The sequence below is a fragment of the Physeter macrocephalus genome, chromosome 7 (assembly GCF_002837175.3).
Source record: "Physeter macrocephalus isolate SW-GA chromosome 7, ASM283717v5, whole genome shotgun sequence".
In the NCBI taxonomy this organism is placed as follows: Eukaryota; Metazoa; Chordata; class Mammalia; order Artiodactyla; family Physeteridae; genus Physeter; species Physeter macrocephalus.
In genome coordinates, this window is record NC_041220.1 from 124,570,371 (window position 1) to 124,585,932 (window position 15,562).

General features: G+C 36.4%; 1 protein-coding gene and 1 non-coding gene across 3 annotated transcripts in view; one reads left to right on the plus strand and one right to left on the minus strand.

Moving 5' to 3' along the window:
• Positions 1–15,562, minus strand: part of PRDM5 (PR/SET domain 5) — a 210,935-nt gene that overhangs the window by 100,739 nt on the left and 94,634 nt on the right. For both annotated transcript variants that reach the window (XM_024119485.2, XM_024119486.3), the window contains exons 4-10: positions 15,285–15,459; positions 12,721–12,895; positions 11,464–11,556; positions 11,082–11,203; positions 7,130–7,209; positions 2,126–2,210; positions 486–643 (exon numbers count right to left, since the gene is read on the minus strand). In XM_024119485.2, the coding sequence (XP_023975253.1) occupies positions 486–643; positions 2,126–2,210; positions 7,130–7,209; positions 11,082–11,203; positions 11,464–11,556; positions 12,721–12,895; positions 15,285–15,459 (888 nt within the window). The remainder of the gene's footprint in view (positions 1–485; positions 644–2,125; positions 2,211–7,129; positions 7,210–11,081; positions 11,204–11,463; positions 11,557–12,720; positions 12,896–15,284; positions 15,460–15,562) is intronic.
• LOC112063794 (U6 spliceosomal RNA) lies at positions 5,535–5,643 on the plus strand. The gene has a single exon (XR_002891181.1). It is a non-coding gene; the product is annotated as a U6 spliceosomal RNA (small nuclear RNA).

Consider the following 15,562-nt stretch of genomic DNA (forward strand, 5'->3'; position numbering starts at 1 on the left):
TCATGGATATAGCTGACACAGAGAACATAGAAGAGGCCTACAGTCAAAGCAGCCAGGATAACCCCCTGGGGGAGGGTTCAGAGAACAAAGAAGCATTCAGAGAAACTGGCAGAAGACCTAGCAGAGTCACTAAAATGGTGCCATAGATGAAGAGGATTTCCAAAAGGTAACATGAGCAAGAGTGTCAAACTTTATAGAAAGAAGGAAGAGAAGACTTTGCAGTTACTGCAACGCTGGAAAACACTGGATGACACTCTGCTTGTGAGGAGAATAGTTTCAGTAGAGAATACAGATAGGAAACAAGGCCACAGGGGTTATGGCCTGAGTGAGTGGTTGGAAAACAGAAGCAAGATCTTCTCCAATTATTTCATATGTACAGCATGACTCGGATATCCAAAAACTTCTTTGAAGGTAAACAATTGGTAATTATATCAAGAAATCAGCAAAAAATACATATATTTATAACAATATTAATAAGCTTTTACCTTCTTGTGATTCTTGTAAACATTTCTGTGGGCAAATCCCTTTCCACAAAGCTTGCATTTGTAAGGTTTATCTTCACTGTGTATTACTTTGTGAGCACCCACTTGATCGAGCCTCTTGAAAGATTTATTACAAATCTCACAATTATAGGGTCGTTTTTCTGTGAAAAATGAGTGGAGACAATCTCATATCTATATAAAGGTAAAGGATAAAAAGGAAAACAGCCTTACCTTGTATTACTTCTTATGGATAAGTCAACTAAAACATGATCCAAACAACTGAAACAATCTATGACCCAATCCATCTGTTAGATATGTGAGCCTATTCACAAAAGAAACATCAGTTTGTTCTTTTATTGACCTATTTGCAACCTAAATGTATAAAGTAGCTTAGATATAAAGAAGAAGTTTAAATTCAAGGAAGAAATCCTACTTTCAGATGAAAAATCTGCTGATCGGTATGAGTTCAAGTCAGGGTCACAACTCCGAATGCAAAGGGTGAGTGGCCTGACAGTGATGAAGGTAAAGGACAGACCTGCCTCCTGCTGGGCGAACAGACCCCACACAGGCCGAGCTTCCAGTTCTCAGCAGAAACTACACACTTAGGTTGTTGGGTAACATCCACATTTATACGAGATTCATGTAATGTTGACAACTTTTTCAAACAAAGTATATCTGAAGGCCACCAGATCTTCTATTTTCGATCCACCATTTTTGATCTTCCATTTTCATTTGCCAAAATATCTGTATCTGTCTCCAAATAAAGTAGCTATTCAAAAACATTCTGACCTAAATGGTCTCAAAGTACAGACATTCTAAACTCTAGAAAAGAGACTTCATAAAGCAGAAGTTATTTTCAGAGCTGAATTTTTCTAAGTCTGTGTAACAGACCTATTACTCAAACTTGCTTAAAATGAAACTATGGCTTTAAAAACTTATATTCTCGGGCTTCCCTGGTGGCGCAGTGGTTGGGGGTCCACCTGCCGATGCGGGGGACACGGGTTCGTGTCCCGGTCCGGGAGGACCCCGCATGTCGCGGAGCGGCTGGGCCCGTGAGCCGTGGCCGCTGGGCCTGTGCGTCCGGAGCCTGTGCTCCGCAACGGGAGGCGCCACAACAGTGAGAGGGCCGCGTACCCGCCCCCCCAAAAAAAAAAAAACAAAACAAAACAACTTATATTCTCAAAATGTATGTATAAATTTCTCACTAACATTTATTAGTTCCTTAGTTAGAATGTGAAAATATCTAGAAATGTCGGAACTGTAATTGTTGAATCGCTCCTAAATATCAGACACTCTGCTAGCACGGTACATAGATGACTTCGTTTAACCTTAACAGCAATTTTGAAAGGTAGGATATCTTTTCACAGATGAAGAATATAGAAGCTGAGGCTCAAGGAGGAGTAGGTAACAAATTAAATGGTGAGTTTGAAGATCTTCAATTTCATTTAGTCCAACCACATATGCTTCAGAAACAAACTGAGGTCTAGAGAAGCTAAATAACTTGTTCAAAATCACATGGCCGGTCAATGGCCAAGCTGGAACTAATAACCAGGTCTCCTGATTACCACTCTCAGAGGTCCTGAAAATGACGAGGTGAATCTTTTGTAGTGATTTCAATACAAATGGAAAAATATGTATTTTACCTGAGTGGGTGATCATATGACGTTTTAGCTGATTAGCTGAAATGAATTTCTTCATACATTCTTGACAATCAAATATCTCATGAATCTGCAAAAGGTTAAATTGACAGTTAAGTCAACTATCAAAGCCAAAAACTGTATAGAGATCAAGTAAAAGTATAAACATGGGGACAGCTGCTATTGCAATATCCAAACTATATATTATAATTCAGCCCTAATTTGTTCACACTATCCCACATAAATTGAAAATGCAATGAACACGTTACCTAGTAGAAACATATCATTAAAAAAATGTAAGACTGCACGTTATTTAAATATGTAAAACAGCTGACCTATTTTTAAAGTGCATAATAAATTTATACTCTCTGTAAAAAATTATACCTAGTATATATTAAGTCTGTTATGCACAAATTTAGACTTGGAAATATGTAACTTGCCAGTAAAAATATTCCCTTTACAGTAGTCAACACTACTTTAAAATTAAATATATGTAGTACAGAACAACACATTAATTAAAGACAAGGAAATATATGATTCTGAAAAGCATTTAGCTCACCGCAAAACTCTCACAGGATAGGAGGACCACAATAAAAAACTTTATTAGATTTATTGAAAAAAATAATAATAAGGGGGAGGAGCATAACTTTAGCAAACAACTGGCTAAATAAATATTACAATTTAATATTAAATTTAGTTTTTTCCCTCCCAGACACTACATCAGAGAAATTGAACAGGCGGTATGAAAAGCAGAAGCTTAGTTTATTATCCGTAATAATGTACAAAGTTCTACGAGGAATGTGTTGCAAGAAGCCTTATATTAGAAATGTTGATCATCCCAATGAATAAGAGCATCATACTGTTTTGCTGAAGGTTCAAAAATGGTTTTGGTGAGGTCCTGTTTTTGTTTCAACCTCATTAAAGGCAGTGCTCACAAAACTAAACCCCAGACAAGCAAAGGTCCTTGTGCAGGAAGCCAAGATACTGTGGTTATCCTTGCAGGATATCTAGGGCCACTACAGAGTGAAGGTCAAGGCAGAAGACCCTGAACTGGTACCGCAATGAGTAAAGAGTGGAGGACTGGTAAACGGCTCCCCTGATCTAAGTGACCACAGAAGAACTCAAGGCAGGACTGATGAAAAGATGGCACCAGGAAGGGAAACGGAAGCTGGGGCAAGGCTTACAGATGCCTGGTCTGCAGTCTGTGCCTTAAGCCTATGTCCAGCCACATGACAGGTCTGAGGCTGCCAACCTGCCTTCTGCTTCTGTCAGGCCTGATTCTTCGTGAGTCAGTAAACTCAGCTGGGAATAACAGAGAAAAGGTAAACAAACAAGACAGAGCAGAAAGACATCATTCCACTAGAATCGGACTTATTCCCCTGCTTACATGCAGTGGCTTCTAATCTTGATCAGGGGATATATAGGGTCCAGAGAGTTCTACGGTTCCTCAGAAAACAGTGTGGGATCTGCACAAGTACTCGGAAGGCAAGTACCACATAGTACAGCAGGAAAACTTTCAGCCTAAGAAATTTTAAAGGCAACATCTTCAATCATCAAAGACCCTCACAGCAATGATATGAGGTGTAATGTTTATTTAAAGATAATAAGAACAGATTTATATTCTTAAACTCTGTTTCTGTAACATATATCTTTTATAATAAGCTACTCTAAAACATGATGATGTGCCTTCTGAAACGTACATAAATGAAAACATTTATTTTCATTTTTAATGTTAAATTTTAATTAGTATATACAAATTTTAAATTATTTATCCATATAAAAATGGCAGCTGTTAAATAAATTACCGCAAAATATGCTCATATTTGTTCGCTTAACTCTCATGGCTTCTGAAACATGAAACATTTTTAAAGGTTGAATTGAATTGATATTATCAAAATTATAAAATAGAATATTTACTGTACATGAAAGCATTTTTGTATTGATTATCTTATTTACAGTGGAAAATTCAATCCAAAGCTATTTTCAAAACTCCTAAAAAAGTTTAATAAAACAATCAGATTTAAAGTGAAAATGACACTAATTAATGCCTAATGCTAAGTAAAGCACCTTTTGTAAAATGTCCAGCTTATTAAATTGACATGGATGGTAATAACTTATCATCTGGAGTCTCAAATTAAATAATTTTCAGGAAGGATCATAATATATCTTATTGTAATATAGGGCAGTACATAGTAATGTAAGACACTGTTCTAGACTGTAATATAAATTTGACATATTCATACAGCACCATCTACTGGCAAGGTGAAATACTACAACCAAACTCTATTAGACATTAGACATACCCAACTATAAGAATAGTCAAAAATGGAGTCAGTAAAAGCTGCCTGTGGATTCAGAAAGGCTAAGTCAGAGGAGTTATGCTGTAACGAAGAGCTGCACTGAGCTACTAAGTTATTAACATTCGCAGAAACAGAATGGCTGTATTCCACCACCACCAGGTAGGATTTAAATCTACCAAGATATTCCCTGGGGGAAAAGTTCTTAGGTTATGAAGAAAATAAAAGGAAAAGAGAACATTTTTCAGAAATATGCCCCACCACCAACTTTGTTGAAACAGTCTATTTGGGAAAATCTGAAGTTTGGTAAGATAGCTTAAATTTCAACTTCTAAGATCAGGGAAGGAAATCAAAGAATTATAAAAGTATGAGGATTTTTTTTTTAATGTTTATTCAACTGGATTTAATCTTTTTGTCTCAGACTAGGTTCTGCTTCAGAAACCTTAAGGGTGATGAGAAGGGAGGAAGAGAGACGTAAAAGCAGTAGCATCTGGACTGGAGTTCTGTGCAAAACTTCCTTTAAAAAGTAGCTTCAGGGGCTTCCCTGGTGGCGCAGTGGTTGCGCGTCCGCCTGCCGATGCAGGGGAACCGGGTTCGCGCCCCGGTGTGGGAGGATCCCACATGCCGCGGAGCGGCTGGGCCCTTGAGCCATGGCCGCTGGGCCTGCGCGTCCGGAGCCTGTGCTCCGCGACGGGAGAGGCCACAACAGAGGGAGGCCCGCGTACAGAAAAAAAAAAAAAAAAAAAAAAAAAAAGAATGTCAGCACAACACCGGACAGGAAACCGGGGCTTCTGTCTCAGAAGGTGTGTGGAGAAGTCTGTAAAGCTAATGGCTTCAGTGCAAATCATCATTGTATGAGAAGCTGCTGGCGCTGCTTAAGGAAACTCAAGCCCAGGAGAGAAGAGTCCCTTGTTCAAAGAACACTTTCCCTTCTCTTTTTATTATAAATATACACACAAGCATTTGAGAGCAAGGGATATTCTATGGAGTTTTACCATGCTAAAAGAGGAGCTTTCCAACTGGAAATACTCTGTGAAAGGCACAGACATTTTAATGTGAATTTGTTCTCACGCAAAAGAATAACTGTCCTACTTATTTCACTTTTTCAAGTAGCTTCAGTGCTTTTGCTTCAGCAGCACGTGCACTAAATTTGGAATGATACAGAGAAGATTAGCATGGTCCCTGAACAAGAATTATATGCAAATTCTTGAAGTACTCCGTATTTTTAAACAATCTGATAAAATAACCACACGGAAACTGAAAAGAAAATAAAAAGTAGTTTCATGGCACTTAAGAGAAGTAATTAAAAGACACTGATCAGTTTAAAGTCACACTTCATAAATGAGAGAACACAGGCCCAACGTTACATGGGGGGTTAGGGACAGAAGAAGGTGACATCCACTGTCTTCACTCCCGTCCAGTGCTGCTGCGTTATTTCTCTCTAAGGATCATAATCACTCAACATGTAGGATATAACCTCAGACATCTTAACAATTCAACTGTCTTATATGTTACAGGTTAAATCCACAGCATATGCTTGGAGCTACAGCGTTGAATATCATATGAATTTTAAGGCCCGTCAAGTTATTTTGGAATATAGAGACACACAAAGAGACAAAATTCAACTTACAAACCATAACAAAAGTAAAATTTTACTTTCACTAGTACCATCTCCTCTCTTCTTTAGTATTAAATTACTAAAAGAATATTATATGCTCCTAGATATTCTGAAAAAATAATATATGAACTCAGGAAATAATCATTTATATCTTTGTTATGGTAATATAACATAAAATATATTTTTGGACTCTGCCATGATACGAGCAAAATCTAAATTTTAATTTAATTCTATTCTGTCGTAAATTCTATTAACTAGTGCTAATGTTGTTAGGGTTAATAACTGTCATTTACTTTTCAGGATAACTTTCACATTAAAATAGCAACTTAGTAAGTTTAATGCTTATTGCAAAATGTATTAAATTTATTTTCTCCTAACACAGTTGGCCCTTGAGCAACACGGGGGTTTGGGGGTTGGACCCACTGCACCCCACTCCCACCCCCCAACCCCTCCCTGCAGTGGAAAAATCGTGTAACTTTACAGTGGGCCCTCCGTATCTGCATAGTCAACCAACCCTGGATTGTGTAGTACTGGAGTATGTATTTACTGGAAAAATCTGCTGTAAGTGGACCAGCACAGTTCAAACCTCTGTTGTTCAAGGGTCAACTGCACAATCGTTTCTGCTAACAACACTCTGACATTCTTCTACATTATTTTTAGCCCTTCAAAATAACAGAGCTCTTTGTCTTCGTTTTGCCACACTTAACTATAATATGCATCCATTTTAAGCTAAATGTCACTGCAGAACATATCATAAATACAAAAAAATATATGGTTTCCTCAAATATATAGTATTTCCTGAGCAAACAGCAACTGGGAAAGCTTGAAACCAGTATGAGGTGTCAGTCAGACACAATACTGTGTGGGAGAAATATTTCTACTAATTCTGAACAACAATAAACAACTCAAAATATTCTTTTGTGAGAGTTCACTCTTCTGCATATCAGTCTTGCATTTTAGAATATGTCAGTAGTTAAATTAATGACAAAACTCTGTCTTTACAATATAAAAATCAGCTAAAAACTTTCATGGCCAACACTATAAATGACTAAAAGATCTTACACTATGATGAGCATTAGTCTTTATCTTACTGACCTTCCTATGTTCCTGCAGGCTTGATGCTGAAGAACACTTTTTATTGCACACTGAACATATGAGTTTTTTCTTAGGATCCCCTAAACAAAAACAACAAACAAAATAAAATAAAATACCACCATGATTTATATGAGAATATTAAGAGGAGTATTAGATACAGTGTTTCTAGGTGATTTATAATTTCTGAACAGGTATTTCATCTTCTTAACTTACAACTCCAAAATTTTCAGTGTTGCAGATATATCCATTAAACTCAGATAAAGAAGAGGCTACATTTTAAACGCTCTCAAAATCTGAGAAATATTCAGCTTGTTATACCACTTTCTACATATATAAAATGGGCCTTTCACCTTTCCATGTACTAATTTAGTATTAAAAGAGAAAAGCACACTTCCATGAAAAACTAAAATTAATCAAATGTGTACATAAAAGAAAAACTGTATTTATTAACTCATAAGTTGGTTTTGCTACTTGCTTTAAATTTTAACAGAATATTTGATTTAATCAGCTGGATTTTTACAAATGGAATTCACAGATTATTCTTTTCAGCACTAGACTTATCAGCCTGCAAGATCTGAGAGTATATGATTTATCATATTAATGTTAAAAACCAGAATAAAGTAAAATCAAGAACAATAAAACATTATATTGGCATTCATATTATTTTACAAATCAAAACAAAGCTCAATTTTGTCTCCTTATAGAGTGATTATAATTATAGTAGACCATTTCAAATTTCAAATTTCACAGTGGTTATAAAAAACAAAAGACTCAATAAAACAAGATTTTCAAATATGATATAATAACAATATCATCTGCACTACCATAAATAACCACAGAACGGTTTTTCAATTTTTAATTGATTGATTTCAAATACTCAAAAAGTAAACAAATAATAAAATGAACCACCATGTATCCACTGCCTGGCCCCTAAAATGACTAATCCATGGCTATTCCTGCCAAAACCTCAACCTCATCCACTACCTTACTTTACTTCTCTATTTTCTTGAAAGAAATATGAAATCAGTAGAAAACAAGAGTACAAAATGACTTTATTAAAAGACTGTGTTTATGAGAGAGGAACACTTGCAGAAAAAGGAAAATATTAATTTTTGTCTTATCATTCAAGATATGGATTTCATATAATGCATTATTTTTAGCATGCCAAATAGTACAGCCAAGAAAAATTTTCTTGGTGATTGACAAGTAATATGGCTATTAAAGGAAAAAATTCTCCCAAGCAAAATGAATATCTGACAGCATGCATTTGGTCATCAATTCTCTATCCATATCTATTATACATGAGGGGCCACTGAGAAAGAATATTCCCTCTTTTCCAGCTTGCACCAGCTGGTATTTCCCTCCTTTAATCCACAGTCCTTTATTTCCCTAGCTTATCCCTCAAATCAGCTGCTCTCTGAGACTAGACCTTATTCTTTCCCAGAAGGTAGGTCAGGCTTGAGGGAGAGAAGAGAAAGAGAAGTGACATTTCCACAACCACCTGTTTCACCTTATCCCAATACTCCTGCCATGGCTCCTCCAGCTAGAATCACAGGCAATACACCAAACCCCCATCCCTACTCTTCAATCTCTTCTCTTCTCCTATAGCTTCTATTCTTCATCCTAGGACTGGAATCCTAGTTCCTCAGAGAAGAAACATGGGGAAAATTTATGACCGTTTGCCTAGGAATGTAGATAAATGTTATTTCCCATAAATACAAAATCTCTATGTCAGCATCCACAGAATCGAAATCAAAAGAGAAAGATGGTTAAGGTGAATTAAGGAAGTTAGACCCTTCACTGTTTCCTCTTGAATAACTGGGAAGGTCACCCTACAAGCTTCCCCAGGTTCAAGGACAATAGCACCTACAAAGCCACAGCTAGGCTTTATACCATTTTAGTTTTACTATATTCAGGTTAAGTCTGACATTTGACTGTCTGATTCAGCTTTCAAAAACAGTCAGGAACACATTACTTACAAAGGTAGGAGATGCGCTGAAAATTAAAACAACTGTACTGAATACATAGTCAATTAAGTACTGCGAGTTTCAGCACTACGTGGGTTAAGTGTGCTTCTAGGAGCTGGTCTGAGAACCTACCCACCTTACGTTACAGTTTCTATGGAAAAGTGTGATCCATGTTTAAAAATTCAGCTCCTCTCTTCTCAGCATCTTCAATTCCTATCATCTAACAAGGAACATTTGTCATTGTTGGTGGTAAAAGCTGCAAGATCTTCTCTTTCCTTGAATACCTACCTCTGTCTTTCTACAGTAAAGCGTTCTATGACCATGTGTATGAACACTGCTTTTTTCGCTATTCTGAATATGGAATATTCTTTCCCCAAATGTCTGTGTAGCTCACAGACGCAAGGGAAGAAGCAAGAGAGGGGCTATGAATGACTGATTGAGTACCAATTCCAGCAAAAAGTATGCATGGTGGCCTCTGGCTGAAACACAGTAAGTTTCATATTTTATGTGATCCACAACACAGAAAAATAAAAAACTTCCTTTTATAAATTATTTCCTACAAAATCACCATAAGTTTTCAGAATCAGTAATATTTTAATATCCAAGACCAACTACAAGAAGCCTCAAAGAAATTATGCTTCTAGCACAGTCTGAAGACCACATGCCCAGTAACAAGAATGCAAGTTTCCAGAGTTTCAGTGTGCATCTGGTTTTTTACTTAGTTCAGCAAAGTTAACTTTAAAAATGACATGAAAGATTTGTTATAATACATTGCAGACAAAGATGGAGAAACTTAAGAACAGCATTTTAAACATAACAGCTTTAAAAAAACAAAAACTAGAAAGAGACAGGTCTATCAAAAAGTTATGATTGCCTTTTGCAAAGATAGGAAAGGCCCAAGTATAAAGAATTCAGAAAAATGTCATCTTCTCTATATCCTTCAAAAGGAAAGAAAGAAATCAGAACACTGTGAAGTCCAAGTGATTCTGAAGCCACATTTCACAAGCCCGTACCTTCCGCGACCCTGAGCTTTCAAACATGGCTTGTACTGAGCGTGCAGCCCAAACTGGCGGTGCGAAGTTGTAGCTAGCATTAAAAGAGACACTTTTTGGACAATGAACAAATATAGGAAACAGAAACTGAGTACCGGTTATTCTTTTCTCCTGAATGTGAGAATGAGCAGGATAGGAGAAAAGAAATAACACTCTTCTCATATGCAGAAAGACATTTCCACCCAGAAGCCAACGACAAAAGTAAACACGTGAGAAAAACGTAAGTATAGAAGGATGAGAGGAGTGCCATGGACCTCAGCCTCCTTTAAGGAAAAGACACTGAAGAAATAAAACATTAACTCTGACAATAGTCATCTGTTCGATTTAGTGCAACAGATTCAATCCCTAAAGTCAAAATACATTTACCATGTGCTAAGCAGATGAAATCTAAGTGACCAATTTTCTATTTGTCTTATTGTTTAGCTAGCCATTAGAAGGAATTCAAATAGTATCTACTTTATAAATCCAAATATATTCAAGTAGCATGTCAAAATGTAGTCAGTAATTTTCTCCAATATAGAAGAAATATAAGGATTTTTAAAAATGGAATTTTACTGTAAAAATATTAAGGCAGAAGGGCATCACTTAACAGTTTTAAAATATATCTACTAAAAGAGAAATTTCACATGCTAAAATATTAAAATTATTATTTAAAACATTAATTCTTAATGCACCTGGCTACCAAGCACAACTAGATTCTAGCTTAGGTTTCCAGTTATGATTAATTCAGAGATAGGAAAAATGACGAATATTGCTGAAATCAAAAAGAAATAGTGTTCAGTGAAAGAAAAAAATTCCATTTCCAGAGCTCTACATCTGTGTGAAATACAATGGAAAAGCAAGCTCTCTCCTCAAGAGTGAGAATTCAAAACAGATCGCTGTGGCCTGGGGAGAGGAAGCCCCTCTAAAAACAACCCTCTGATGAGTTCTCACCGGCGTGGATGTTTTCCTGGTGTCTTCTCAGGGCATCCTTGCTCTTCAGTCTCTTTCCACAGCTGTCAGCCTTACACACAAACCTGGCATCTCCCCGGCAAGTCTCCTGGTGCTGCTCAAAACTACAAGACAACCAGGAATGGGAAACAGGGAGAAGCAATGGTGAAGACACCTACAAAATTCTAACATCCAGGCTGGCTTTTGTAATGCATGCTCCCCACTAGAGGTTCAGGGTCATTACAAGTGCTACCTAGGCAGGTAGGAAGGAAAGCACTGAAATTCTGTAGCCATATGATACTAAATCACTAAGAAGCATGAAAGCATGCATGCCAATAATGACCCGCAATTATATAACAGCCATCTGATAACTCAGATACAAAACCTCGATGCTGAACTGAAGGAAGAATTGCAAACAGAGCACTGAAAACTTCGTGAAGAATCCTTCAGACTGCTTTTTGCTGAGCACTGAAGAACACTGAGGGGAAATAGAAAAAAAAACAAAAACTGGAAGTCTAAGACAAAAACTTATGAAAATATCTCTACTTTGAATAAAGTCACATTCATGATCTCTTTTCATTCTGCCTTTTGCCCTTTAAACGTTTAAGTAGCACCTACAGTTTAACTATAAGACTCAGCTCAGCAAAAGTATGTTTGGTGTAGAATATATAATCATGAATTGAATAAAAGCTGACTAGAATGCAGTTTTTAAATCTATTCATTAAAAACTATATAGCCCTTGCTTGGTTTTTTAAAGAGTGTATAAGAGAATTTCCAAGTTTTAAGTTTTGAACAGAAATTTTTCATCTCAAATGTCATAAGCAAAAGTGGATGCATATATGAAAACTGTCTTAATATGAAATACAGCATGTTTCAGAATTTTACTTTAATGAATTAAAAAATGAAACAGTAAGCCTATGTTAAAGATTTCTTGCTCATACTCAAGGTGACATTCTGTTAAAAATAAGTTTGTAAATATGTGTATCCACTTTCTTATTTTTAATAATTCATGATACTGTAAAATAAGTAAAAGGATAACTTAATATACTGTTAATATAAATATTTAAAATAATAAAGGATGCAGAGCAATGATTGGGACCATTTAATTCATTTCATCATATCTTGTACATATTCATCTTTAAATTATTTCTCCAACGTTGTTAGGAAATAAACAGTGCTTCCCAAAAGGGTCCTGCGGTGTTCTTCATACTCTGAACTCTCTCCATTTCTTAAACTATTTTTCTTTTTTTTTTTTTTTTTTTTTTTTTTTTTACAGATTTCAGAGGGAATATTGAATGCAGACCGCTGAAACTTGATCTGCCACCTCAAAGCACTAGCTAAACTCTGCATATCAGATTTCAAATTAGTACACCAATGAGCTTAATATTTAACAAGTTATTAAATGGACAAAGATTGATTAGCATAAACAATGTTTACTTGTTAAACTTCATAATCAGAATGTTTCAGAAATCAATGTACTATAGTAAGAAAAGTTTATGACAGTGACAATAGAGAATGCCTAATTTCTACACACACACACCATCACACACGCACGCAGGTTAGAAACTATAAGACAAACTGAATGAAACAGTTAAACAACGTATCAGCTTATAATTTTAGATATACTCTTGAATGTACGCACTGTCTTTGCAAAGCCTGTTTAACTGGGAATTTCTTCCCACAGCTCTTGCACTTAAATTCTTTCTCCTCTGTGGGTTTCTGGTGCAATGTCTGAAGATGCTCAGCAAGAATTTCCTCGCTGGTAAAACTCGATTCACACTGGGGACAGGCATAGTCCTCTTTACAGCCAAAGCGATCTGCATAGTTACAAGCAAGCAGATTCGTAAGACAAAAGTGAAGAGCTAAGAACTGCTCAGTTTGGCCCTCATTTTAAAATCAAAATTCACTGTGCTTAATGGTACCAGCTTAGTAAATTTCTATTATCTCTATGAGTATGAATAGGTTGCCCATGAAAAATAATAGGAAGTGTTACTAGAACAATACATTATTTTTTAAATCATTTAACGTGTGTTTCACCAAATTAATACAAAATCAAAATCAATTTTTAATTTACCCTGTAACATTAACTTTTCACATCAAAGCGGGTCATCCTGAGTTCACTTTTAGCTGCAAGAAGAGAAAAACCCAACCAAGGGGAATTATGTTGAATTACCAAGGGGAATCTCACATATATGTGAAAAAAGGCCAAGGTCATAAAAACAGCACTCATTACAGTAGGTGGAGTGAGGCTCCACTGTCTCTCTGGCTGTCAGTCCTATTTGGACTGTCATGGCTCTACCAAATTTTTCAAAGTGTGCTACTTAAATTACATATTTTTTCTGATTATCAAATAAGATTATTTTTCTTACAGATTTTTTTTTGATGTGGACCACTTTTAAAGTCTTTATTGAATTTGTTACCGTAGTGCTTCTGTTTTACGTTTTAGTTTTTTGGCCACGAAGCAGATGGGATCTTAGCTCCCCAACCAGGGATCGAACCCGCACCCCCTGCAGTGGAAGGAGAAGTCTTAACCACTGGACCGCCAGGCAAGTCCCAAGGTTAGATTTAGATAAAATGCAGAAAATATGAAGAGAATCATATTTTCTCATAAAATCACCAATAACCCCACCATGAAGAGACAACTGCTGAAATCTATTTCCATGCCTGAGTTGTCTTTTGTGCATTCCTATTTTATGTGCAGTCTAAGAACCTTTATGATCATACTTTTTATGCAATTTCATGTATTGCTCTTCTTTCCATTTAATATTTTCTCAAGTCAAATTTTTTTTAAACTTAAGGTACCATAATTTACTTATTTAACCAAACTCTCCAGTGTTTGACATTTGAGTGGATTCTTTCTTTCTTTTTGATCACTGTTTGGTTGGTTTTGCTTCTGTTTTGGGGGGTTTTTGTTTGTTTGTTTTTGGGTTGTATATTTTTCTTTTATAAACAAAACTGAATTCTAAAATCAAAATATCAACAATATAAGCACGATTCATATGTTCTAAGAATCTGTGTTAAGTTTCTGTTGATTCTTCTTAGAAAAGTAATAGAAATTGAAATTTCGCTAACTAAATAAAGAGAAATCAGGGTGGTAATAAGTAGGAGACTTATTTTTAAGGTAAAATAGTGGACACAGTAATACCGTACCCTGGGGGCAACGCTGAAAATAAATACAAAAATAAAGAAAACACAGAATAGTACAGAAATAATTCCCATCACCCCAAATCTGACATTCCAAATAGCATAATGCGTATTTGGAAAGACAAAACAGATAGCCTGTCCTCATCGTCCTTTTAAATACTCCAACTAAAATAAAGAAACAGAAGCAAAATCTGGCAATACTGGGAATACTCATACTTTTTCAGCCAATGACATACAGTTAGAATAGAAAATTCATATAAAAGACATTAATACCACAGTGACTAAAGAAACCAGTGTCGCTTCTGAAGTGGCTTTGTTAAGCAAAATGGAAAAATTCTCTAGAGTAAGTATCAGCCTTTTACAAAATGTGAACACCCTTAACACCGTTCAAATTTCCCTCAAACCCCATCAGAAGTAAAACACAACAGAAACAAGCCCTAATAACAATTGATTACTCCCCGGCAGATGACAAACAAGTGACATCTACCTCCTAGATTGCAGGGCTGATTTAAGCAAGTCTACCTATGGTCATCACACATTTTTGGTTACCCTACTAGAACAACCCAGCAATGCTGTAGGCCTCTATGATCAGAACAAAGAAAGATTTCCAGATGCTCCAGATTCTCAAAGGATCTTAGGAGTGAGGCCCAGGAATAACCCCACAGGGCCCAGCAGGACCTCTGCACTCACCTTTCCCCACGTGGAGATGAGAAAGTAAAGTCTCAGAGTTAGTGACTTGCCTGGTTATAACATGGATGAATGGCAGACTCGGGGCTAGAGTACAAAACTCCTCAGTACTAGCTACCCACCAGTGAGAGCAGTGAAAGCCGTGAGCTGCCGCTGACCTTGGCAGTCCTGCAGCGCACATCCATCACCCACCCCAACCCATCATTCCCTTCCTGCTGGAAGAGAGGCACACAACTGAATATCCTCTGAGAGTTCTGACAAAAACTAACTTGATTCTGAGAACACCCTATTATATTGCAATTATAATCAAGCACAGTTCAAACTTTATTTCTCCTGCAATTTTCATTGTCTCGGACCATCAATTAGAGGTAATACCTTTTCTGCCAGCTGTTGACTGTCCTTTAGAATTTTTACCTTCCTCTTCTTTGATCATTGTCATAATTTGCTGTTCTTCTTCATCGGCCTCCATGTCACTGTCCAGGTAGCCAATCAGAAGCTCTGTATCTGTTTCTATATCTTCAACTGCCAAATAGAAAATGTTTTCTCCTTCCTGAGACAAAATTAAAAATACACGCTGTTATAGGACCAATATATCTCAGTAATTAAAAAAAGCTAAATCATTCGTTTCTGATAGTAACTAAGAAATCATTTTT